Consider the following 27,649-nt stretch of genomic DNA (forward strand, 5'->3'; position numbering starts at 1 on the left):
GTGAGCCCAAGTCAGCTGGCAAGTGCCAGCTGTAGGCTTTTCTTTGCTGGGTAGACATACCCCTACAATGGTAGTCATTAGCTCAAGGTGACATCAAGTCAGTGAGCGCACCAGAGACAGAACTCAGGTCCACCATACTATTCCGATATCCACAGGAGTATGCCTGCTTCCTTATGATGTAACCAAGCATGGGCAGTTTTTTTAAACATTTGAGACTATTATTTCATTGGATTGCTGGGAAATTCAAAAGATAAAAGTCCCTTGTTAAAAAAGATATAGGTACATAAAACAGCTCTTTTGGGGGAGACAAATCTGAGGTCTGTTTAACCAGTTTGTGAATCTTTAATTAAAAACATGTGATCTAACCCACTGACAGATTGAGGCCAGTGGGGTTAAAAGCAGTCATGTTACACACCCTTGAAATCAGAGTTCAAAACAGCAATAATTACAAACCGCTTTATTAGAGCAGTTTAGAGTTGAAACAAGGTTTCATGTTTAGTTTTAGGGAAAAGCAAAGTCTTGAGGTATTTCAGTTACTTTTTTGGTGGAGGGGTAGTGGACGAGAGTTATGAAAATACTTAAAAATATACAAGTAACTCATTCACTTGCATTAATATTTACTGCTATTGTAAGTGCTTCTATGCTGCATAAAATAACATTATTAACAAAAGGTTCAACCTTGAGCAAGCTCCATTTTAATATATATTTTTTTTCAGTTTCAGGATTTGAGGCACTCCCAGCTGCAGTACTGTAAGTAAAGGAGGAAGCACAGGGTGACTAAAACCCCACAGTGAGAGAAAGTCAGCTCTTTCCAGTCCCCGAACAACTATGGCAGACGAGGAAAATAAAAAATGTTGTTAATTTTAAGGATGAGAATGTACCCAGATTGACATTTCAGCTAATAATGCAGTTATAACTAACAGAGAAACACAGTCTTCCCTTACTATTAACCCCCCCGATTCCCTTCCATTTGTACTCCTATGTATGTTTACCTTCACCTGTCACTTATTCTAAAATGTTGCCCTTTAACTACTTTCATTAAAACCAATAGAAAATTTTTCAAAATCAGTGGGCAAATTAGATCAGTTTATTAAATTTACAGTTTAAACAAAAATTACAAAAACCTTCATTAAAATAATATTTGGAACTAATTTAGATTATTAATTTACCACTTACGAACTGCTTAGTTAACAAGTGATATTACACAGTCTCTACTACAATATTTGTCTTGTATAGTTTGTAAAAACTCACTATTGATCAATTCAAATACATTTAGTGTGTTTTATCCCAATTAGCTCTTATTTTATGTTGTGTATAACTGTTCAAACCATTCTGTTTGAAGGAATGGAGGAGTTAGCCAACACCTAACCCAAAATTATTTGTACAGCAGAGAAATTAGATTAACGAAGGAAGTAACTCTACTTGGCTTTTACTTTGATGTGACAAACCTAATACAGATCAACCAAATGCACACATCTCTGATTTGCTGCTACAAGCAGGTAGCTAGACAAACTATGGTACAATGCACTACAATTTACATTAGTGTATAAAAGTGGATCACAAAAAACAAACACATGATCTGCTTTGTACTAACAACATTTACCCCATTTCAAGTAAAAGAAAGATCGCCTTCACCACAGGATTCTTTAGTGTGGATATGCAACAAGTCAATCCTGCAGTCCTTACACAGGCAGGACATTCATTTAGGTTGCAACTTAGGGCTTGGCTACACTTGCAGATGTAAAGCGCTTTGGGTTAAACCAGCCTCATACAGCGCAGTAGGGAAAGTGCTGCAGTCTGTCCACAGTGACAGGTGAAAGCGCACTGGGGGGGCCACATTTGCAGCTGCACTGGAAGTGGTACATTATGGACAGCTATCCCCACGTTCAAGTGGCTGCAGTGTGCTTTTCAAAGGGGAAGGGGGTGGCGTGGAGTGTGTTGTGTGTATGTGGGGGGAGAGAGTGGGTTTTTGGGGTGCTGAGAGTGTGTCAGCACACTGTCTTGTAAGTACAGATCCCTCTCCCTCCCCCGCCTCTCTCTCACTCACTCAAAGCAAACATTAGCTGTTTGGTTTTTTTTCCTCAGAGCTGATAAGCAGCTGGCACTCCAAAACGGAGCTTTGCAAGGGCCACTTCCACATTCCTGCCGGAGTTCAGAACAAAGACAAGAGAGGCCACTTCAGTTAATGGGATTATGGGACACTTCCGGAGTGCAATCAGGGCGCTGTACCTTAACTCCTCGTTCACACTGACGTTGTAGCATCTCACCCAATACGCAGCAAACCGTATCCCTCTTGGGGAGGTGAGGACACTAGCGAGGGAGTCAGAGCGCTCTACGTGCCTTGCCAGTGCGGACAGGGAGTGAGTTAGAGCACTCTGGGCGGCTTTATGGCGGTATAATGTGCAAGTGTAGCCAAGGCCTTAATGAAAACAGGATCAGCCCCCGACACTCACTATAGGAGGACTTAGTGGTTATGGCAGAGTTCTGTGAGGCACAGCTGAGGCTCCCCAATTCCCAGGGCTTAATGGGGCCAGTTTGGCCCCTAGCATTAGAAAAGCCTTGCGTTGCTCTAAGCTTTCAATTTTATGCCAGGTGGGGTAAGAACTGGATCCAGGTGGTACACCCCAATCACACTCTCCTCCCTACCAGCATACTTCTGTGCTGGTGTTGCTGAGATATCATAGCAATCCCTACACCAGGAAGAGGAATAGAACCGTGACCATTTCGGGACATCTTAATAGACCCTTTGTGAAGGGAGCATGGGACAGAATCCTGACAGTTTAGTATTTAAGATAAAAAACTGGTCTTAAAGATAAAAGTATACACTTTATCAAATGAAAGAGCTACTATTTCCTATATACAGTTACCAAAGTGCTTCACTGCTTAGCCAAGAACTGAAACATCATGAATTAGGTACATCAATTTTAACAAGGTTTGTTTTTTTCCTGTACAGGTAAGTCAGTACATAGGAAGAGAAACAATGAATTATACAACACTATCTTTATGGTATAACTTACTGATAAAGTAAAAATTGAGTACAGAGTTAAAATAAAAAAATTTCTTTATTGCGGCATAAGTCCTTAATTTGCCACAATATTGAAACACATGTATACAAGCACATTAAAACAGATTTAATTAGCTACACTATTTCAGATTGCTATTATGATACAAAGTATTTGTTCTGCATGTTCACTAATAATTTTTTGATGAACAAGTGGATAAACACTGCAAATAATAGTTTACCTGAAAGTTCCATTTAACTCCCTATCAAGCAGGCTAGCTTCAGACTCCCTTTAACCACATCAGAAAGACTAACATCACAGAACACCTTAAAAAACTTTGTACTAAGTGTGTTTAATGGAACAATTTAATTTAACAGAGGCCAAATGAATATGCTTAATTTAATTGGAGGAAGAAACATCTCTAACCCACAGACATCCTTTCAATGTATCTATTGTTAACTATACGAGCTTCTATTTTCTAATTTAATGTAACACTGTCACTCAAGCACTTCGCTTTAGCCTATATGCAGTTTATTAAACTTGAGAAATTTAAAATTAAGTTTTGATGCTTTATTTTATAATTTCTTATTTGCATAGTAAGCAACATCTTGATCTAACCAGTTTTAACCATATAGTAATACTTTCTATAGCTAGTTTACCAGGTAGGCATCATATCAGGGAACCACATTCTTCCAAGGTGTTTCGAGACTTCTGAATGAATTTGATCCAGGTTGTAATCATTATCTGGAATTAGTACCTCCTCCATAATAGAAAGCTGGGTGAGCCTCCCTCCACACATCTTTACAAACTCAATAAAACCTCTGCAGGTAACCTCACATTCACCAAGGCCCATCGCTGTTAGGTTCTTACAGCGTTCAGCAATGCAAATGAGTTCATCATCCAGTGGCTGAAGTCCATTAGCACATACCACCAATTCAATCAACCTCGGACAGTTCATTCCAATACGACCTAACATGGCTTTGCTTACTGCACGACCAAAGTAAAGGTGCGTAACAGGAGTTTCTTCTCTGAAAAATGCATCAAATTCCTCTTCATATAAAAAGAAGTACATCACAATATTGACTTTGGGGGAGTGCTTAACAAGTGCATCCCAACTTTGCTTTTTAATAGTATGAAATTCAATTTGTCCAGGATTTTCACTCACAACATCTATGCGAAGATGTTCAAGATTAACATGTTTCTCACTAGAGAGAGCCAGCAGCAGTTCATCACTTAGTATGTAATAATTCAAAGCCAGTTCCCTAAGGCCATGACACTGGTCGGCAACACAAAGAATTCCTAAGACAAAAAAACGAAATACATAAATTGCATATATTTCTTTTATAAACTACAATATATATTTGTATACTTAGCTTAAATTAAAACATTTTATTCAAACTACAAAACCATGTGGGTTTTTTTTAGTATACCCATATCCCAGAACAATGTCTAATATTTCCAGAAAAGCAATGATAATAGAAAGGATTGTTTTTATAGGTTGGGAGGAAGTTCAAAGCAGTCAGCTTTACAATAGTTCATATTTGATGGCACCCCTAAATGCTGTCAAACAAATCTCTTCATTTAAAAAGTTAGTGTAAAATATAAAATGAAGCTCTACTGTGAAAAATGGCTAAATATGGAATCTTCCTACTCTGCAGTTCTGCTTCTTTTGCGTGTTCATATCTGCTTATTTTAGTGATTATTTCCCCCCTACTGCTTTTTTACTCCTGTTAGCCCTAGAATGCTCCTACATCTGTAAGAGAGTGAACTGAATTTTAGCCTATTTGTATACCAACAGAACTGCTTACTAAATTTAATTCAGTCATACTTGTAAAAAGCCACTGAATGCAATGAATAGGGACGAGTATTACTGAGGCATAATCTGAAGACAACCAGTTGCACATCTGTCACTAAGGGAACAATTTGGTCCACAGAAGCTTTAACTAGTAATGATATTTAAAAATGCAGTTTGATTTTTAGTTGTGCAAACTGCAGCTGAGCTGGCATTCAAAAGCCTCAGTACACAACTGAACTCATTTAATATTTATGTTGAGAAAAACAGAGCCTCACAAACTTCTTTAATGACAGGTTTCAGAGTAGCAGCAGTGTTAGTCTGTACCCACAAAAAGAACATCGGATGCATCCGATGAAGTGGCCTGTTGCCCACGAAAGCTTATGCTCAAATAAATGTGTTAGTCTCTAAAGTGCCACAAGTACTCCTAAACTTCTTTAAATCACTTTAAGATGTTTTTAGACTCAGAATATGCAGAGTTTGTCATTGATAAAGTTATAATGACCATACATAAATGCATAACATTTATAATAATACCTTACATAATTCAGGAAATTCAATGTTATCTAATTTCCCATCACAAATTTGTATTAAAACTTCTTTTGCACGGCATTACTTGATTTTAAACAACTAAGCCACATAAAGGTATGGTTTTTCAATGAACAGAGATACAGGTACTGTACATGCTCATGTTATCTTGAGTATATTATGGAACACAAGTTGACTAGTTTAGAAAATACTGTGCACACTATGAGCAATTCATGAATTTAAATACTTACAACTCCATTATTTCAAGCAAAATTTCTTCACACAGCAAGGGTCTTGTCCTTTATACTTATGTTACAGAAAGAGACAGTACTATATATAAACAAGTACTTGCCTTCATGTTGGGCTAAGTGCATGGAAGGTTTAAATTTTTTTTTTTTTTAAATCTAAAATTTGATTCTTTACAGAAGTAAAACAAAGCATTAGAATGACTGAAACAGCACGGACGAATCCCAGAAACAGGAATAAAACCAGAAATATTTAGAGTCATATGAAAGGTATATCAATACTATTCTGATGCTTTCCTTTCACTTTGATTACTCCAAAAATGCTTAACATTAAAGAGGACATTTTCCCACGCTCTAGACAACTGAGAATAGCTAAGTGGAAGGTTTAAGTACCACCTCTGAACTGAGAATTTGCATGAAAGATTTTAAGTGGAAGAATAATTTATTCCAAATGTTAAGTACCTGAAAAAAGGTTAACAGAAATGCATCCCAACAGTAACTATTGCATTACTACTTTCTTTTTAAACAGATTTACTACTCACCAGCAGGTGACACATGAGGACAGCTGCTCATTTTTAGCAGTTTTAGAGTATCGCTATTGTTAGCAACAAGAACCTTCAAAGATGGATCATCAACTGGTGTGTCATCAATTTTGATGGATGATAATGACTTGGAGTTTACAAAAACTACTGTCAGTGCTGAAGCAAAATGAGCCTGTTCAGAGAAAGTGAGGGGGGGTGGAAGTTATCCTTCAGTGGACATTTAATGTTATTATATCCATAGCATAGTTGATTGAACCTTTGCCTCAAGGTAGAGCCACTTGTTGTGTGTTACATGGGCCGAAGGGGTAAAATAATTATTCTATTATAAATTATAAATTTATATTTATAATATTTATAATTTATATAATTTATAATATAATTATAAATTCTTATTTAATCAATCCCCTAAGTTATGTAATAAAGAATATAGTACTTACTCTCAAACTAGGGGTTATTTTAATGCTTACAGTGAACACAAACAGTTCTGCGCTTTTCCCCATTTCCCCTCTTTTCAAAGAAAAGAAAGTGCATACAATGAAGAGCTTGAAGTAGCTACAGAATACCAGTAAGTAAAAATACCAAATTAAGAAAAAAAAATTTTTCATCAAGAAACTGAACCGAGACCTCTCAGGACTAACATCTGATGGAGTGATAATTGTGCCCTAGTTCATTGAGAGAGAAAAAGGAAACGATATACTTACATATGTAAAATTAAGTACTGTAGCACCTCACTTCTGGAGATCTGATTCATACCACTACAATTTTGGAATCTTGAATAGGGCTGTCAAGCGATTAAAAAGTTTAATCATGATTAATTGCGCTGTTAAACAATAACAGAATACCATTTATTTAAATATTTTTTGATGTTTTCTACATTTTAAAGTATTTTGATTTCAATTACAACACAGAATACAAAGTCGACAGTGCTCACTTTATTTATTACAAATCTTTGCACTGTAAAAAAAAGAAAAAGTATTTTTCAATTCACCTAATACAAGTACTGTTGTGCGATCTCTATCACAAAAGTCGAACTTACAAATGTAGAATTATATACAAAAAAACCTGCATTCAAAAATAAAACAAAGTCCAATTAACCCTATTCTTTGTTCAGCCAATCACTCAGACAAACAAGTTTATTTACATTTGCAGAAGATAAGGCTGCTTTTTGTTTATAATGTCACCTGAAAGTGAGAACAGGTGTTTGCACGGCACTGCTGTAGCTGGCGTCACAAGGTATTTACATGCCAGATGCGCTAAAGATTCGTATGTCCGTGGGCGGCAGGTATAATAGGCCATGGGAAGCTCTGCCTCCCACAGCGCGGTCACAGCCACTGGACCCCCGGTTGCACAGTTTGGCAGCAGGGTTTTTGCTTTATTATATCCCATGCAGGTTCCAGGGTGGCAGAGGAGGCACATACCACCTCCCCAGCCACCCCGGAATACGCATGGGGCATATCAAGAAGTGTCTTCTACAGATACTTTTCCCCTGGGTCATGGGTGGGTTGGGTCCGAGGAGGGAAGGTGAGGCATGACTGCAGCCAGCCCGAGCTCCTCCAGACGGGGGGAGGCTTCGCTTGGGGATTCAGCCCGCCTGGCCTGGGCTCCTCTGGGCAGGGGGAGGTAAGGGGGAGCTCTGGGCTGCGGCTAGCCTGGGGTTCCTCTAGCCGGGGGTGGGGGGTGGGGGAAGACACACTCCGGGCTACAGCTAGCCTGGGGTTCCTCCGGGCAGGGGGCACGCAGGGAATCTCGTGGCTCTGGGTGGAAGGGGCAGAGCTGGGGCTAGCCTCCCCAGAGTGGGGCTCCACCGGCCGCCTATCATATGTCCCTTGATGCTTCAAGCACCATTCCAGAGACCATGCGTCCATGCTGATGACAGGTTCTGCTCGATAACGATCCAAAGCAGTGTGGACCTATGCATGTTTATTTTCATCATCTGAGTCAGATGCCACCAGCAGAAGGTTGATTTTCTTTTTTGGTGGTTTGGGTTCTGTAGTTTTTTGCACCAGATTATTGCTCTTTTAAGACTTCTGAAAGCATGCTTCACATCTCACCCCTCTCAGATTTTGGAAGGCACTTTAGATTCTTAAATCCTGGATTGAGTGTTGTAGCTATCTTTTGACAAAATGCAAAGAAGATACCAATGTGAAATTTCTAATTTGCAGTGAAAGTGTTCTTAAAAACGAACAACATGTGCTGGGTCATCATCCGAGACTGCTATAACAAAATATACGGCAGAACGTGGGTAAAACGGAGCAGGAGACATACAATTCTCCCCCAAGGAGTTCAGTCATAAATTTAATTAACGCATTTTTTTTTAAACGAGTGTTATCAGCATGGAAGCATGTTCTCTGGAACAATGGCCGAAGTATGAAGAGGCATATGAATCTTTAGCACATCTGACACGTAAATATCTTGTGAAGCCAGCTACAACAGTGCCATGCGAACGCCTGTTCTCACTTTCAGGTGACATTGTAATTAAGTGGGCAGCATTATCTCCTGTAAATGTAAACAAACTTGTTTCTCTTTGCGATTCGCTGAAAAAGAAGTAGGACTGACTGGACTTGTAGGCTCTAAAGTTTTACATTGTTTTGTTTTTGAGTGAAGTTATGTAACAAAAAAAATACATATGTAAGGAGCACTTTCATGATAAAGAGATTGCACTACAGTACTTGTATAAGGTGAACTGAAAAATACTATTTATCATTTTTACAGTGCAAATATTTGTAATAAAAAATATAAAGTGAGCACTGTACACTTTTTATGCTGTGTTGTAATTGAAATCGATATACTTGAAAATGTAGAAAAACATCCAAAAATATTTAATAAATTTAAATTGGTATTATATTGTTTAACCGTGTGATATCATAATCATTATTAATTTTTTAAATCACGATTAATTTTTTTGAATTAATCGCATGAGTTAAGTGTGATTTATCGACAGCCCTAGTCTTGAGCCATGCATTTGCTTCCCAGATGTTCCAAGTCTGGATTAATAACCATGCTTCAGCACAGTCTTAAGACTCATTCAATCAATAGGACATAAGCAAATGCTTACATACATTCCCAACTAGGGCCATAATCAAGGCCACATGTCCTAGAGTTGTGGATATATAGTTACTAGTTTTATAGAAGCCAGTATCAGTGGGGCAAAAAGTTCTCTAAGAACGGAGTGTTGTCAAATGTAGGTCATACTTTAAAATACAAACATGAAAATGAGTGTTTAGAGAAATATATGGCAAGAAATAGAACTTTGTGCATTTGGGTACTTTAATGTTAAAGTGTTGGGTTTGTAAAAATTACTTTTCTTTTTAATTCAATAATAATATCTATATAGTTTAACATGCTTAGATATTAAATGATTTGTTACACTATCAAGGTAAAATTTGTGAGTCCATAGGACATTACCTTGGAGACGTTCATAAAACTTGGTTTTGCTGTTGAAATCAAACCTAATGTCTTGATAGAACAATTCACCAATTGAGAAAGGATGTCACAGGCAGCTTCTGCAGACTCAGTACTACTATCAACCTAAAAGACAATTTGAAAACCCTGAAGTCATTTTGTATTGCTTCCTAGAAAGTCAACAGCATGATAAAATATATTTAATATCCAAAATAGAGTAGCACCAGTTTTTTTTAACTAGTAGATTGCACTATACCAACTTTTATTTGCTCCAAGAAAGGAATGTGAAACTTATTAAGCGGTTAATAATTTGAAGGCAGCAAAGAGTCATGGAAAGTACTTGCCTACAATACTTATTACACTGTGTGATTATCAGATAAACCCTGTTCTGACAGTCCTGATAACACCAGACATCTTAAGGTTATCCATCTATCTTTGATTTGCCTCATCTCTGCATTTCTTTATCAACAATTTGGACGCATGACTAGTACTGAATTGCAGGTTAATGTATAGCATAATTCCATAGCTGATGCCTCCTCCTTCATAATTATCAACTGTCAGACTTTTGGGGTTTATTCTGGTCTAAAAACAGGATAAATAAAAGTAATCCAGCAAAGTGGCCCACATTACACGCAGTGTAGCCTAGTGAAACTTGGAGACCTGGGTTCTATTCATGACTCTGCCACTGTCTGCTGGAAGACCTTGGACAAGCCTCTTTACATCTGTATTTCAGTTTCCACATCTGTAAAATGGGGGTGATACCTACCTCCTTTGTCAAGAGCTTTAAGATATGAGCTACATATTGTTATCTAGATCACTATGCAGATGACATATTAAGAAGCAAATCAGTTGTACTACGTGAAGTAGCTACATGTACTTAAAGTAACTGATTAAAATGTTAACCATGGACTGCTACAGAACTGCATCAGAAGAACTCTGAAGGCAACTAAAAAACAAAATTACTAATGACAGTGTTAGGAGAAAGAAACTTCTGAGTTTAAACCTGACTCACATCAACTCCCCCTCTGTGGTGTTCACAAACTTAGGGCTATTTTACACTAGAAATTCACCCATGTAAGGGGACCTGATTACAACATTATAGTCCCCACATGTAATTAAGACGGTCTTCCAGCGTAGATTCTATCTACGTAATTGCTATACTTTGAGTGGTGTATCTCCAAGACAAGCTACATTAATATGGTCTAACACCTGAATAAAGGGAGGACTACGTTAAGGTGGTACTCTAAACATGAACTTAACACTTGTGTGTGTAAACATTACTGTGCTCTTTCTTGGATATTAACATTTCTCAATATTCATGTGCAGCATATAAAAAGTTTTGATATATCCTTTAACATATGTAGTTAGATATACTATTTTGATTACATTTTCTTTACCTCTCTGCTTTAAATTGCTATGTCTAAGAGGTAGAAAATACTACTTCCCTCCCAGAAGCTGAGAATTAGTCGGTAGAGAACTTAGTTTAGTGCCACTATAAGAAAAACTGTGGATAGGATGTCAATCCTAGTCTTACAGAATACTTCCACTAACAATACTGGTCTTGTAATTTTTAAATACAAAAGGTAAAATAGCTACTATTTAAAGTCAAATTTACTACAATGTTGTGCAAAATAAATTTTTTAAAATAGTACGCTAAATTAAATACAACAGGCTATGAAAATCATGTGAACTAGATACTGTGCATGTACAGGAAGTACATAATTTTAGCAAGTGCTTCCTTTTGAAAAAAAATTGCTGGAAACATCTTTGAATATAACTTTCCATGCATTCAATAAAATAGTCATACCAATTTATCCTTAAAAAAAGAAGAAGTTTTTGGATGGAGATGCAATACAATTTACAGACATCCAAACACCACCGTCCTGTAAAATGACAAAACAAGCCTCCACTCCTATCTTTACCTTGAAGCTGACATACTGCAGATCATCAGCATGTCTCTTGATAATTTGCTGAATCAGATCGGGGTGAGTAGACTTTAAATAAGAAGTAGCTGGTTGGTTAAGCTCAAATTCAAACTTCCTCCACAGGTCAGGAATATGAAAAACTTCATTCCACCTTCGGCAAACAGAAGATGCCCGTGCTCTATCTACTAAAGGCAAGAACTGAAAAATATGTAAAACTACATGGAGTGGCAGGGTTCCCCAGTCCATCAAGGTTTGCAGATGAGACTTGCCAAATGCTGATCCATAGAAAAATGTTTTCTGCTTTTTTGATCTTTGTGGTGCTTGGAGAACTGAGTTCTCAGTTTTAACAGTCCGCCTGATTCTCTTCATTTTGAGAGCAAACAATTTCAGGTACTAGAGTGGTGTGATGTAATGAAGGTACAAAGCTTTCTGTACGTTTTCAAGTACAATAGATCTCTAAAAAAAAGTACAGAAGATCAGTAAAACAAAAACAGACATGTTATCAAACCTTATCATACAAAATGTCTCTGCACTTGATACAATGTACACACAGTAGTAAGAGTCTCATTTCCATACATAAGGTATGCTCTGTAATGTAATTAATGAAACCAAATTTCCTAGGTCCAGATGAGCTACCCAAGGACAGTTTCATCTGCCAGTATTTCATGTAAGCATACCACCAACTGCCTTCTAAAAAATAAAAATATATATATAAAATAAAAAAAAAGTTAACTATACGCATAAGTTTCCACTGCAAATAAAAATATGGGATTTGCTACTAGGTTTAAGTAAGTAGGCTCGAACTAGCGGGTCCATTAGTAATTTCTAAGAGCATATTTGTCTTTGTTACAGTTTAAGATACACTGTCAATGCATACTTTTTCCCAAAGTGATGGACCTGTGAAATGCCATGCCACTTTTTGTCTTATTTGTCTTTTTGTCTAATTCTTTTAGCCAATATGGCAAAATAGGGCTTGTCTACATAGAGATTTAGCAAAAATTAATCCAGATTGATTAAAGGTGTGAATTTAAAGTGGATTAGTTAAACCGCATTGAGTAAGAGTGTCCACATAGTGTTTAGCATTAAAATGACTAATTCAGTGAATTAAGCTAAACCAAGTTAAGATCACTTTAACTCTGTGTAAGTGTCAAGACAGGATTTAATGTGGACCAATCAATCCACTTTAAATTCACTTTAGTTCATCTGGATTAAGGCTTGTCTACACAGGAAAATTAAGTGCCACTGAATTGTGAAGTCTGAGGAAGAATCACCCCCACACTGCCTAACAGCTTGTCCAGGTAAATCTAATTCAATGAACTTCTGAATACCTACTTTCACCCATGTTCCTTTTTAGAAAAAGGCAAAGACACAAAATATTATTGCACATAAAAGCAAGGCAAGACACACTGATCAAACAAAGTGGATGAACCCACAGAAGAGTTTTTGAATCACATAACCTAGAACTTCAATGCTTTTGAAATACTTCACTTTTTTTGAAGTGGGGACAAGGTATAGTGCATAAAAGATGAAAGATGAAAAAAATAAACAAAAAATCTAGAGTTTATTTTACACATTTGCAACGTTTATCTAGGTTACAGACATTTATCTGACACTTGCCCCTACAGTGTAAGGAACCTACTTCAGCACGCTGTAACTTCACAAAGAAACTAGTTTATTCTTGACCAAGCTTGTGAGACCTTACATAAAACTGGATGGCATTTCCTTGTCTTTAATATGGTAACTTAAGTGCTGCATCAGATCAATTCCAGAATTTTCAGGAATGTTAGGTATCAACTGTCAGAACTCTCTTAATTTGGGGTACACAACACCATCTGTACTGAACAGCCACAGCTTCAAACCCCTCTATATAACTGTCGTCTATCAATTAAAGAACTGGTTATGGAACCCACTAACACCTTCCAGCATAACAATACCCCTTGTATCATCTCTTCTCATCCTCCCAATATAATTTTATGGCAATACACCGAATGTCCTATCTTTCAGATAAAAAGATGATAAATAATGGTGGGAACAGAGCCCATAGCATAAAGGGAGGGAGGAATGGGCATGCAGAGACCACGTGGGCTGGTAGAATGAGGGACCCTGAAATGGAGGGCAAATAGAATCCCTGGGGCTCGAGGGAGACTGGGGACCCTGGCATGGGAGGAGAAGCCGAGGGGGGGTTGTAGTAGTTCCTTAAATAGAGAGGGTTGGAGAGTAGCAAACAGAGTGCTTATGGAAAAGAGCAGAGAAATGCAAGCAGCTCTTGGTGTATGCAATGAGTTTGGCCTAAAAAAGCAACAAAGTGTTGCAATCCCCTCCTTTTATAGCACACAAAAAATGTACTCTATACTTCACAAAAAGACATCAGCTTGTAAATTTGTTGCAAGGTTAAATTTAGTTGGGCAGCAAGGAATGAGGATAACAGCCAAAGAAAAAACAATCAAGTGATAATTCATCTTAGGCATGTGCATAACTTCATGGTTTCAGGGTTGCTTTTAGAACTCTAAAAAGAAAGATACTACTGACTCATTTGTTATGGGTAGTGAGCTTTCAGAAAGGATACACCTTATGTTAGAGGCTTGCTGTTACGAATTCCACAATCACAGGGCAGCATACATAAGGCAACAATACATTTGTGCCTGTTTATGGGTTTAAATCTAAATTGCTACAGCATATGATCCAAACACAAATTAGTTTTGTTAGCAATGAAAAAGGTCTCCTATTTGCCTACCATAAAACTTACCCTAATTTGTTATGTCTTTGTAGTTTTGTACTGTCTAGTCTCGCACTTTGACAAAATGTAAAAGTGCATAATTCTATTGGAAACCCTGTGATGAGTGCCATATTCAGAAGCCTATACAATCTTTTTGTAAAATAAAATAAAAAATTAACCACAAAAAAGAAATTAGGTTGGTCTAAAAGGACCTATTTAATTGTGATTTGTTTGCATTTTACATTTTCACAATAGGTAACTGCATAAAGGCCATATACATATTGTGGCTAGGTATACTTAAGAACCAAACTATGACAGCATGAACATGAAATGGAAGTGTCATGCACAGATTATGTCCCATTTCAAATTCCTTTAAAGGGACCTTCCCACTTTCTTGGTTTTTTTCCAGTGCTAACCAATTCTTGAAGATATTATGGCATTTTGTCAGTTTCCAAAACTAGTTCTAGACACTAAACAGATAAAGCACTCACAAGTCAAGCAAAACTCATTAAATAATTTAATCTGACCACACAGGAGTCAAGAAATGTAAACTATCAGCCTTGATGCATCTTTGGAATTAGAGGGAGTTCAATTCCCCACTTTCTCATGAAAATGGAACTATTCAAGGCTATGTTGAACTCTATGGACCAGACTTCAGTACATATTACAGTTTAAGATACACATAGGAGTGTGTAAATTAAACAGAATACAACCAAAGCATGTTAATCCAAGAAGTCATTAATACAATCTCTAGAGGGTTTATCAGTATGCCACAGATAAAGCATACGATTGAATGTCAACTCTTACTTCTCTACAAACAGAATGTCTATGAAAACTAAACAATTCTCACCCAACATTTTGCAGTATACCGGGTACTATAGAAACCTGAGACAATTAATCTCAATGATGAAAAGCCTAACTTTTTGCTTGTTTTAGGACAATATCTGAAAAAACCAAAATCCCTTTCTTACAAAGACAGGGTGAGGTAATACCTTCTGTTGGCGAGAGAGAGACAAGCTTTTACTGCACAACATAAATCGATCGAATAAAAGATATTACCTCACCCACCTTGTCTGCCTAATATCCTGGGACCAACACAACTACAACAAACCCCTTCCTTGTCCTTTTAGTCCATGAACTTTATAAGAAGTTTTTTTTATCAATTAAAATATGGAAGGTAACTCTTATCCCAGTAAGCACCTTCTATATATTAAGGGTGTTTCAAAATTAAAGCCAGTACCTCTCCCAAACATCCAACCACATCTGAAATACCGATGTACTTTCACCTTTTCAGGAACTTCCAGGTTTCTGATATTACTGTCTTATATCTCTCTAATATCTCTATGGTTTGGAGATAAAGAGGGAGATTTTCAAAGGCACAAATGGTAGCTGGGGCAAGCCAATAGGAGTTGGATGCCTAAATTCCCAGCTGCACTAGAGCTGCAGCTTCATGTTGCCAAGCAGGGGGAAGGGAGTAAAATTTTGCATGTACCCCCAATCTCTGAGGAAAGTGGACTAACAGTATAGGCCTAAATGAGTTGGCAGTCAGGTCTAAATCTTAGAAGATCACATGCCCACATCATAACTGGCATCCTTGTTAGCTACATTAAAAGAGGCCAGAGACAGAATGAACATGAAGGCTTTAGATTTGATGGAGCTTCATCAAAAAGGAAGGATCTTAGATGGACACATGGTCAATGTTATAGGCAGTTCCTGCTACACTGAGGGCTCTGAAGATTAAGAATATGACTTTAAATTGGCAACAGAAGCAGACTGGGAGCAAACAAAGACTATGACACAGAAATGGTGTGTTTATGGTATCCTAGTCCACTGAGGAGATGGGTAGCTGTATTCTCCCCAATATAGTGTGCCTGCAAAGCTTTCATATTTAGTATTAGAATTAGTTTCTGGAATCTAGACTATGAAAAAACTAAAGATCTGGCTGCAGTGATCCATATTCTGAGAGGAAAAGACAGTTTTCTAGAAAACTGAAAGATGACATTTTCCACAACTGATGCTACCTGATTTTCCAGGGTTAGTAAGGAGCTGAACAAGACTGAAGGTTCACACCACTTTGAAGAACCAGAAGTAGGTATGTTCAATGCAAGGGAATACCAGTGGGAAAGACAGCATTCTAACTAGTTCTATGAAGAGATACCTCACTATGACCAGCATCACTGCTGTCTGTTTTGTAGATAGAGGACTTCAATCCCCAGGGAAATTATTCCAGCGGCTTTCAGAAGCAGTAAATCCACTTTAAAGATTATGGTGAACTATGATCATATTTATATGGCAAAAAACAAAGAATATGAGACAATACACAGAAAGTTAAGGAACTCCTCAGAAACTTTGAATGAGTAATTCAGAAGTATTCTCACCCACCCACCCACCCACTCTTCATACTACAAGTATTACAAGTTTGAAAGGTAATTAGGTCCAAGAACAGTCTCATACAGCTATTTTTTCTGACTACTATAACAGAAAGATGAGAAAAGAATTCTGCTCTTTGTATTAGCAGTTTCACTGTACTTGTTTCCTGTTGTGTAGTCTTCACACAGCAATAAGGAGATGAAAACCACGTTAAAAAAAGAAATTGTGACTAAAGTCACAATAAATTGGGAGATTTAATAACTGAAGTTTTGTCTTTTTAACTGACTAAATAGTAAGTTTTTCTGATCTAAATGAAAAGAGTGTTTCAAATCTAATCAAGAATTTGATTTTTACTAATTTAAAGAAGAGCAGCACACTAGCTTATGTTAATATACACTTAATGTGTTGCTTCACTTTTCAGACCATTTTGTCAGATAGTCATCTAACTGACCAATTTAACAACTGTTCAGAGAATCACTAAATGGATCTGCAGTAGAACATTAAAGTTAGTATTCTGATATTACAGGCAGAGTTGGTAGCTTCCCATTATAGACCCTGTTTTTGGTTCCTTGTAACTTTGACAACTTTAAACTGCCTGGGATGAAATTTTCCATGCCAGAGGTCTTCCTCCGGCTGAATTTTTTGAAAAAAATTCCATCAGCCAAAGTAGCTCAGCTATTTCTAAGAATAAGGTATAGGGAAAACATGCTTTCCCATGTTAATTTCTGGCACCATCTTCTTTGATTAGCAACCACATGCTTTGCATGAGGGACTTTCATTTGGCAGGGGGAGTCTTTTATTTCAAGGATGTGCCTCATTATTTCCGCGAAAATCTGCCCAAAATTGGCCAAGTTATAAACCTTTGACACACTACATCTTACACAAGCTCAGAAGAGACTTGCTAGAGCTTCACAGCTAAATGTCCTTAAGATTTTGATTGCATGCCCCAGCTTGGAGCTGAGCAGGACTTTCCTTGAAATTGTTGCACAAGATTGCTGCAGGCCAGGCTGGACAGCAGAACTGAGAGTTGGTCTCCTGTGCTCTCAACGACATCATTGCTGGGCCCAGGAAGGATGGAAGAGGAGATCTCAATTTGAATGCAGAAGGACAACAGCCAAATTAGGTGGGCTAGATTGTGACTGGATGAGCGCCAGTGTGCGGGGAGACCAAAATCCAAAAAAGCATTGGAGAGACAATGACTGGGTGGGCAAGGAGCCTGGAGAAGGGAGACATGACACATACTAGATGAGGAGCCTTGGGAAAGAGACCATGGGGATAGGGAACATAGGTGGTGCGTGATGAATGGAGGCTGGGGGGATCTGGGACTGGAAGTTCAGAGGGGTGAGACTAGGCCTGGCTAGACTAAGACTGGGATAAGAAGCCTCAGGAGTGGAAACTGGGGCTTGCTAGGTAAGGAGAATGGGACTAGGAACCATGACTGGCGAAGAGACAGGGCAGAAGGGGTCATGGCTGGGGGTAAATGGGAAGAAGAGTCTGTGCCCAAAAGACGCCTCTCCAGAGAGAGTCTCACCATTCCTCTGCCATCAGCACATATGGAAAAAATGTTGCACATATGCATTACAACGATCACATAAGGGGGCCAAATTAAGGTTACATTGGCAACCTTAATCCTAGCATTTCCAAATTTTGAGTGCTTGCCCTTACAATATTATGTTTTATTGCATCTTTTTGCATGCAACATATTATCCACTTCAAAATTTCACAAACTAGTACACACTGCTAAAATTTTAATTCTATTCCTATGACTCTAAATCATCTAAATGATACAACTATGAAAACTGTGGATACCCTTTCTCTAAACATAAAGGGTCAGTTGCTCAGAAGCAGATACTTGGCACTCAGTATAGATGAGGAGATAGTGCGCAGAGGCTTGCTGTAAACTGCGGCTGCTGCCATTGGTCCCCAAGGATTGTTTGGGCAGTTGGGAATCATGAGACTGCAAGAGTGTGACCACACCCCATATGCGAGGGTGAGGCCAAAGAGTGGTATAAGTAGTATCTTGTAAATGCTGAATATATATGGTACATGAAATGCAGACTGCAGGTTGTCAGCCATAAGCACAAAATATGGTAATTATTACATTAACTATCATATTATTTTAGCTTAGCTATTTTTGAGTCTGATATAGTGTTGGTATTCTATATACTTCTATAATACTTTAAAACTCTTGCAAAGTTGCATCACAATGTTACGTGATACCAAATTTAGAACCACAATATGAAAAAAAAAGTTTATTGCTTATAGATCATGGACAATCACTATAAATGTAGATTTTTTTTTAATTTTCCTTTTATACATAGGTGTTCACAGAACCTTCTGTTCCATTCTGGCATTAACTAAAATCTAAAATAAGATGTATGTCACATATACAGCTATTTCTTAAAAATAGTTTACAATATATTCTCTACAACTGAAGTTAACTACAGTCTAATTTTCACGTGATACAATCAAGGTAGCCTTGAATCAGAGGTGCACATGCACACATACCTCCAAAGAATGTGGAAGTTCCTGTCTAACATCAGCACCTTTCAGGTGTTTGAACATCCATCCCATTGCTGAGTCATCCTGTATGTATGAAACCAGAAGGCAGGGAGGGGTCCCAGAAGATGAACTGACCTGTGAAGTCATCGACCAAAGACAAACTGACCCGCAAAGTCTGGGAAACTCATGAGGGACTTTAAGAATTCTTTAAGAATTCTAAAAGTATTTTAATTAAACGAAGAGCACTACTGAAGAAGCTAGTCTCAAAATGTTCGCTCAGCAAACAGTTTTGTAACAGAACAGTGATCTCCAAGGTGCATGGCTCTAACCTTGTGCCACTTTATACCTTCAGAATGCACCCAGTTAGCATTAGTTGCACAACTATAGGGATTGAAGTTACACAATCAATACCATATTATTAAACCACCACCACAACTATATCATTCCCCTCAACCAAACAAGTCTGTAAAGGGATACACAAGCTTCCATGTGTGGGCAGGAAAAAAGGTGCTGCTCAGCTCACACAAGAGAATCTAAGAGCTGGGGAGCTGTACTTGCCCGATGTTAAGCAACCAAAACACAGGACAGAATCTGTAGACAGCATCCAGAGATTTTTTTTTTTTTTTAACTTCAGTGTCTCTCCGTTATAGTAATCTTGTATTACTTGTACATCCCACTGTTACACGGATGTTCCTAACAAAAGTTTGTTTTGTTTTGTTTTTAAGTTGACTGTATCCTTGATCACTGTTGGTTGTTCTGCACCTGCACCACCTTTCTGCAAGAATGTTATCAATTATTACAGTATATAAGAAAACTGACAGTAAATAATATATTAGTAATTACACAAAAATACTATGCATAAGACCACAACTGAAAACAAAGCAAATGTGACATACAACATGCACAGATATTTTACAACTAAAGTTATAGAACCAACACAATTAGATATAAAAGACCAATTTTGAAAGTTGTATAGGACAGTCTGAGACAATTTTCTTACCTAAAGAAAGCTTCCAAGTTATGGTGGGTAGTGGACAAATGAACTGTGGTAGCCGCGGCCATGGGGCATTCACCAGCATCTGTCTGCTTTCACTTCCTGACTAGATAAAAATGCGACAAAAAAGTTTAAGTTTAAAAATTAACGCTGAGATTCCATCCAGTATAAGAATGAGTGAGTTAATAAGGACCTACAGTCATCTCATTAGCCTTCACCTTCCCCACAGACGTTTATACAGAGAAATTTAGCATCCCTCAGCATAGCAAAAACAAGTTTGGTTGTGTCAGCCCAATGTCATGTAGATGTTTTTCCATACTGCAAATACTACAGACAGAATTGGTAGTCTTTGCTGAAGATAAGCATGAAATTGAAAGATGAGTGTTACAAGTTAAGAGTAAGTGTATTGGGCAAATTATATGAAGGAGTTTAAACAATTGCTCTACTGATCCAATGCTACTAGTCATGTGTTGCCGTGAGCACTGAACTAAAAAAAAAAAAAAAAAAAAATCACTACCCAAATTAATATACTTAGTGTTTTCTGTGACTTTAGATGACATTAATACTTAAAGAGCAACTATATAGGCTTTTCCTTGTTTTTTCTGTGTCAAAGATTTATTTCCTTTATCACGTTATGATACTATATAAGGAGCTCTCTGGATCAATTTCATCTGTTTTAAAACAGCATTAAGAATCTCTTTCCCATAATCAGATCAGTAAGGTTATTTTTGTGAGAGCATAGAGTGGATATTAATATGCTACTTCAGTACTTTTTGGTATTTCTGGAAAATACTAAGAGAAGGCTCACTCATCCCATCTGTCCTATTTTCAGCACTTTGGTATTTCTTCCATCATTGTTCAATTTGAGAAACTATAGTCTAAGGCAGAGGTGGGCAAACTAGGAACCGCAGGACCGTCCTGCGCGGCCCTTGAGCTCTTGCCCAGGGAGGCTAGTCCCCGGCCACTCCCCTGCTGTCCCCCGCCCCTGCAGTTACGCCACTGTGCGGACAGTGCGCTTGTGCCTGCCCACCTCCCAGGTTTTCCAATAAGCCAGTCATGCTGGTCTAAGCGGCATGGTATGGGGGCGGGGAGGTTGGATAAGGGGCAGAGGGTCCCAGGGGGCAGTCAGGGGACAGGGGGTGGTTGGATAGGCATGGGAATCCTGGGGGCCTTGTCAAGGAGCAGGGGGTGGTCAGGGAACAAGGAGCGGGGGGATTGGATGGGTGAGGAGTTAGGGGGTGGGAAGTGGGAGGAAGCAGATGGGGGCAGAGGCCAGGCTGTTTGGGGAGGCACAGCCTTCCCTACCTGGCCCTCCGTACAGTTTTGCAACCCCCATGTCGCCCTCAGGCCAAAAAGTTTGCTCACCCCTGGTCTAAGGCAAGAATGCTATTTGCAGTCACCTTCTACTTAATTATCTCAAATGCCACAGCTTTCCAATATCATCTTTGGTGGTTTGTTTATTATAACTTTGACCAATAGCACACTTATGAATCTGAACATGCCAAAAAGTAGGAGATGCTTCTGTGTTTCATTAAGATTTAGGTTGGGGTAACTATAACAGCTAGTTATTTAAGATCATCATAATTTACAATTCACGGTTAAATACGTTCCTCTTACTTTTCCTTTTCTGAATATGCTTAGACGGTCCCAGTATAGATTTATACAGTAAATCAAACAGGTGCTTCTGTGTTTCACAAAGAATCAGACTGGGTAACTATACAACAGTTGGAGACTTAAGCTAACCACAAACTATAATTTGTAATGAAGTAGATTTCTCTTACCTTTTCCTTTTATTGAAATATCAGAAGTTCATAATACAGATTTATACAGTAAATCAAGCAATTACATTTAATCTAATAATGGTTTGTGTTTGTATATGACAGTATTGATTAAAATTTTGGAAGACATACAGAAAATGTAAAGAACGAGAAGTACTTGTGGCACCTTAGAGACTAACAAATTTATTTGGGCATAAGCTTTTGTGGGCTAACACCCATTTCATCAGATGCCTGGAGTGGAAAATACAGTAGGAAGATACACACACAACATGAAAAGATGGGAGTTGCCATACCAACTCTAACAAAACAACTTTAATTGATCTGTCTCGTTAGAGTTGGTATGGCAACTCCCATCTTTTCACGGTGTGTGCATACGTGTGCCTACTGTATTTTCCACTCCAGGCATCTGGTGAAGTGGGTCTTAGCTCATGAAAGCTTATGACCAAATAAATTAGTTAGTCTCTAAGGTGCCACAAGTTCTCCTTGTTCTTTTTGCTGATACAGACTAACACGGCTACCACTCAGAAAATTTAAAGTTACCGAAGGCTTTCAGAAAAGAAGCAAACTCCTGCAGTATAAAGAAATTTCCTTAATGTAATTAAAACAAAAATATTGCACATAGTGCAGACAATGCCATCTAGTTTAAAAAGAAATGTGATAATAAATATGACTAATAATTAACAAAGGTATAACAAGGTATTTGTTTTTTATTAAAAAGGTACTCCACTTATGCGGAGAAGCCAATGTGAAGTGAAAGTTTAAGATAAATCTAACCAAATGTTATAAGAGCTAAATAACCATAAGGTCTGTCCGACGGTATAACTAGCAGTTGCACATAAAGCTTAACATAAGAAGTGATCCTACCAATCTTGTCACTGAACTGTAGGGAATAACCAAGTATTTGTACAGTGTATAGACAGCTGCTTTGCCTTATTGTTTAACTTACATCCTATTGGTGTTTGATCAAGCAAATAACTTTATACTGCTGCATGATGAACTACTAAACAAGTACAGAAAACAAGGAATGTGAAGAGACTTTACGTAAAGATACTCTAGCTTCAAACAGACATTTCTTTAGGCATCTAGGAGTGGTGACAGAAACTGCAAATTGGAAAAGAACAAAGAGCTATGCAAGGTTGGCCAAAGGTTACACCACAAGAGAGAGGGAAAGAGTCTGGAGAAGTATGTTGCTGACTGGAACTAAAATAACGGGCAGCTGTTCAATGATTGCCTTGATAAAATGTCTCTTGCAACCCATTATGTCCCAAGAGGTTTTGCACAAACTGGTGAGGTCTAACATGTCTTACACAAACTTGATGGCATAAGATAACTGCACCTAAAGATTAATAAACTTTCCTTGAAGTTCTTGATTCCAGGACTGAATGGTAAACAGTTGAGAAACAAAAATGCAAATTGTCACTTGGGAAAAATTCATGTTCTTTGTCAGGATTTTTTTTATTCTGAAGGAGAGAATTGCTGAACAAAACCAGGCTGGTTTTATACAGTTTCTGATAGGTGTTGAAGGTGTTGAAGGCTGGTTCCTCTTCTTGGTGAAGTTATGTGGGCAGGTCAAAAAGTGACCCAGGCTAGTGGCAAAGATTTGAAACATCCAACTGGCATAGGAGTTGAAAGCAAGACAGAACACCCTGACCAAAAAACATGTAATTTTGCTCAGCTGGCAACTTGGCTATTAAGCTACATGCTTCTTAGAAAGTACATACTTAAGTTAAAGTAACTGTAAATAGCTAAATACGTATGATGAACACTTGTGTTTCACCAACAACTTTGATTTAACATGTTTTCTAGACAACTAAGATTAATAAGCTATTTATAGTTTTGAAGCCACAAAAAATTATAAATGCTGGGTCACGTTAGTGTAACGAGACACTGCTTAACCCCACTAAAAGATAACTGAGAGAAGCCTTGAATGTTTCAGAGATCAATCTAGAAATCAGGAATTTTGTGATAAAAAGTTGACAATTTTCCAAAGATGAAAAAGCTTTGAACTGACTTGTAAGTTTAAGATTTTTTCCCCTTATTTGAACAACTGATTGAAGTGACATTTAGAATATATAGTAGTGGTGAAATTCCACAGATATTAGAATAGTTTTCAAATCATTATGTGCATACTGTATTTGGGGGTTAGAGTGATGTGTGAGGAAAAACTGGAAGAGCTTGGCTGCAAGTATCACTTTGGCAAGGTAGATGAGTTGACATTCGTAGTAATTAAATAACTGGTTTAAATTTCTAAAATGCTAACTTTAGTGTTTGGCTGGACTGCCACAGGCAGTCCATAATTTAATTGACACACTGACATAATTCTGTATTTAAGAATGCATAGTTAAAATGCATACCTGGTACCAAAATCATCTGTCTAGAATAGTAAAGAATTAAGAAAGTTTGCCTACATAATACGAGTGTGAGAGATCTTTAATCAATGTATTATATTTATTGCCTGACAAGTTTTAACATCCCATATTCTTAACATCGTATGCTGGTGTCATTCTTTTAAACACTGTAAATACTAACTAATCATTCTTATTTGGTTTCCTGTAATTCTTATTCTGCAAAATAGAATTTAAAGCAAATAAATTTCAAATAACTCAGCAATCTGTACTTTAGCTAAAGCCTGGAGAACTATGAGAAACCTAATTAACCAACTCTCTCTCCCAGATCTATTTAATGTGTGTTTTTATAATGTCTCTCACAAGCCCGATGATCAGGATTCCAATAGAAAGTTTTTAAACTAATACATTACCCGCGGTGTGTGCAATGCAAACAAAGCTGTTTTGTGCTTGTGAACAAAAACCAGAGAGAAGTCAAGACACTAAAACAAGCAAGACTGACAAGCCTAATTAGCACAGAAAGAATGCAAAGACAGAATAATAGGTGAAAATTCAATTTTAAAAAGGTGTTCATTTACAGGAATCTAAAATGTTACCTACAAGAAAGCTGTCCCCCCTCCCCCCCATCCTCTTTAGCCAAGATCATACATCCCAAAGAAAGCAGTATTTGCTTTGAATACTATTATAAATAAAAACCCCAGCTCAAGCCATGGGGCTCAAGCTTTGGGCTTCAGCAGGGCTGGTCTTCCAAGGCACTGTGGTCAAGATGCAGAATAAGCACAGGGTGCACAGCTGTGGAAGCGTTGGGGGGAGGGAACAGCAGGGCCCGGGGGGATGGTGGGGAGCCAATGGGGGTTTGGGGGATCCTTGAGGACTGAGAGAGGCAGCAAGAGCTAGAGGTGATTTGGGGGTTGGGTGCCAAGTGGAGGCAGCAGGGGTCAGATGCACCAAAATACAAGTACATTATTTTTTTGTTATTGAGTCTGCAAAAAACCAAAAACCTACATAAATCAATTACAATGATTTGGAAACATATATGTGCACATTCATTTGTTTTTCCTAAAGTATTTTAAGAAAATTTAAGAAAAAGCAAGAGTCGGTGGCTGCACTGAGGCCACCAAAAAATTTGTTGTGAGAACCACTTTAATGGAGTTTAATGGCTTAGTGTCTGCTCCCATTGGCTTCACTGAGAGCAGCATCAGGTCCTAAATAAAGGGAAAGTCAAAGCTTAAAGAAATAAGAGTGAAGTCAGTAATAGGAAACTAATTATACTCAATTACCAGTTAAGATGGGACGACTGTTATATCAGAGGAAAGAGACAGCTTGACATTTTTGTAAGATAAACACCACCCTGGTCAGGAGATGTTTCATTGTGTGAAACTCTGTCCTCTAAGTACTGACAACTGGAATACACTTACTTCAGAATGCTATTTGAATGTAAAAAGATAAGCTCTCTTCATAACAACTGATTGTCGTTCCTCCCTCCTTCAATGTATGTATGTATGTCAGAATGTGTGTGATGACAGTTACTTTAAATATGAAGGTGGGTGCCAGACTTTCAAAAAGGTTCTAATCTGTTAGCCCAAATAATTTTAAAAAATAAGTTATAGAATTTGTTGCGTACTTTTACCCATGACTTTAATCTTTTGTTTTTCCAAGTAGTAAAAAGCAGTTACTCAGAAATCCTGTTAAACTTCTGTTTGAAAAGCAATCCCCTTTTTCAGTTTTATCTTAAAGCTGCTTCTTTTAAATCTCCTTATTACATAATTTATTCAGTGCTTCAATGAAACACTTTAAAGGCCTCCCTACAGTATTTTTACCTATCACCTCTCCCTATTCTTTATAGAATAACAGAAATTAAGATGCTCCCTACAGTGTTTCCTGAAGCATTTCACCCTAATTTTAAGTAGTATTCTGTGCACTCCAAATTAGAAAAATCCTTCCCTTTGAACCTGACACTCTCCTTTTTTTAAAAAAAAAAAAATTTGCCGAGACCAACAACTATGAGAAGTCTTTTGACCGAGCCCCCAGTTCAGCTTCAGCTACAAACTGAAAGGTGACAACAACCCAGCCAAGCCTAACAGAGTATCACTGAAACACTTGTTCCTTTCAGTTAATGTCAATATTACCTCTGCCTACTAGATACCAGGATCTCCAAGTCTCTCACCTGAGAAGAGGTGTCCAAATGAGTTTAGTGTCTGATGGAAGATTTTGCTTAACAGCAGTGGAGATGTCAGGGATATTTCACTTTTATCTCCTCTCACTCCCAGGGCACCAGTCTGAAAGAGCCCAACCCGAACGGGGGAGGAGACCATAATAACCTCAGCAGCTGGGCCGCTGTTTATAAACAACCACCGGAGACGCGCACACGCCAGGACGGACGTCAGGAGCAGAAGCAGCTTTGGGGCTCAGAGTGAATTAAGGTCTAAGAGGCCAGTGGCCATTCGCTGCGGCAGCTCCTGACGGTGCGGGTTAGGGCTCCATCCCCCCGCCCCCGTCGACAGCCTGCAACACCCTCAGCCCCCCGCCCCGCCCCGCCCTTACCCCCTTGGCCGCCCTCGCCACCTCCCCCGTCGCTCCCGGCCCCAACCCCGCCCACCCCTCATTCACGTCCACACCGCCTCCTCCTCGGCCCCAACAGCGCCCCCCGTCGGCTGCCCCCGCGCAGCCCGACAACAGCGCCTATCCCCCGTTCCCAGAGCTGCTGCTCCTCCTCCTCCTCCGCGCCGCCGCTCGGCCCGCTCTCAGGGCCCTATTGTGCAGGAGCAATTCCCCCGGGCGCGCCTGCCGGCCACCCCCCAGGTCCCTCACACTCACCGCCGCGGCCGCGATGCCCCCCGCCGGCTGACTGAGTTGAGCGGTGCGGGGGGGGGGGGGGGGGTCAGAACCTTCTAGGCCAACAGGGAGCCAGCAGAGCCACCGTCCGCTGCCGTGCCTCGGGGGGGGGGGGGAGGTGGAGCTTCTTCCCAGACTCCCCAGCCAAAGGCACTCCCTGCAGCGCATGCGCTGCTCGCTCCCGGGCACCTGTGACCTGACGCATGCGTCGTCTGCGCGTTTCTGTTCTTCCGCCGCTAGGTGGCGGGAAAGTCCGTTCTAGCGTCAGCTGCCTCTGCTGCGCCACAAGGAGGCGGGGGCTTCCGGAGGGCGTCAGCTTGTGCTGAGCGGTTCGGTGCTTAAAATGGGGTGAGGGAACCTGCTGTGTCGGTTCCCCTGGCTTCGGTGCCAGACAAAGGAGCCCACGCAGAGAAGCTCAATGTGATTCTAGTAGCTGTGAAGCTACTGGATCGCATGCCCTGATTCTCATGGGTGACTTTAATTTTCCTGATATCTGCTGGGAGAGCAATACAGCGGTGCACAGACAATCCAGGAAGTTTTTGGAAAGCGTAGGGGACAATTTCCTGGCGCAAGTGCTAGAGGAGCCAACTAGGGGGGGCGCTTTTCTTGACCTGCTGCTCATAAACCGGGTAGAATTAGTGGGGGAAGCAAAAGTGGATGGGAATCTGGGAGG

At 39.0% G+C, this 27,649-nt stretch overlaps 1 protein-coding gene across 6 annotated transcripts; it reads right to left on the reverse strand.

The window, feature by feature from the left end:
- Positions 1 to 1,065: 1,065 nt before the first annotated feature.
- LOC125641118 (F-box/LRR-repeat protein 21) lies at positions 1,066 to 27,103 on the reverse strand. 6 transcript variants are annotated; one of them, XM_048860587.2, is made up of 7 exons: positions 26,959 to 27,103; positions 20,025 to 20,120; positions 19,031 to 19,159; positions 11,434 to 11,892; positions 9,515 to 9,637; positions 6,110 to 6,281; positions 1,066 to 4,301 (listed from the first exon to the last, which is right to left on the reverse strand). In XM_048860587.2, the coding sequence occupies exons 4-7, from the start codon at positions 11,803 to 11,805 to the stop codon at positions 3,658 to 3,660; spliced, it is 1,311 nt and encodes a 436-aa protein (XP_048716544.1). In that variant the 5' UTR covers positions 11,806 to 11,892; positions 19,031 to 19,159; positions 20,025 to 20,120; positions 26,959 to 27,103; the 3' UTR covers positions 1,066 to 3,657. The 6 variants fall into 6 exon arrangements, with proteins under 6 accessions (XP_048716544.1, XP_048716539.1, XP_048716542.1 ...); XM_048860582.2 differs by having other exon boundaries at positions 20,025 to 20,124; XM_048860585.2 differs by lacking the exon at positions 26,959 to 27,103 and adding an exon at positions 26,309 to 26,562 and having other exon boundaries at positions 20,025 to 20,124.
- Positions 27,104 to 27,649: the final 546 nt, after the last annotated feature.

This window comes from Caretta caretta, chromosome 8, assembly GCF_965140235.1.
Source record: "Caretta caretta isolate rCarCar2 chromosome 8, rCarCar1.hap1, whole genome shotgun sequence".
Lineage (NCBI taxonomy): Eukaryota > Metazoa > Chordata > Testudines > Cheloniidae > Caretta > Caretta caretta.

Bases quoted from the DNA above. Each gene is read 5' to 3' on its own strand.
- LOC125641118 (XM_048860584.2), bottom strand. From the start codon at position 11,805: ATGAAGAGAATCAGGCGGACTGTTAAAACTGAGAACTCAGTTCTCCAA. The intron at 9,638-11,433 runs GTAAAGATAGGA...ATTGTCTTTTAG, and splicing joins TGCAGTATGTCAGCTTCAAG to GTTGATAGTAGTACTGAGTC. The intron at 6,282-9,514 runs GTAATGTCCTAT...TTCTCTGAACAG, and splicing joins GTTTTATGAACGTCTCCAAG to GCTCATTTTGCTTCAGCACT.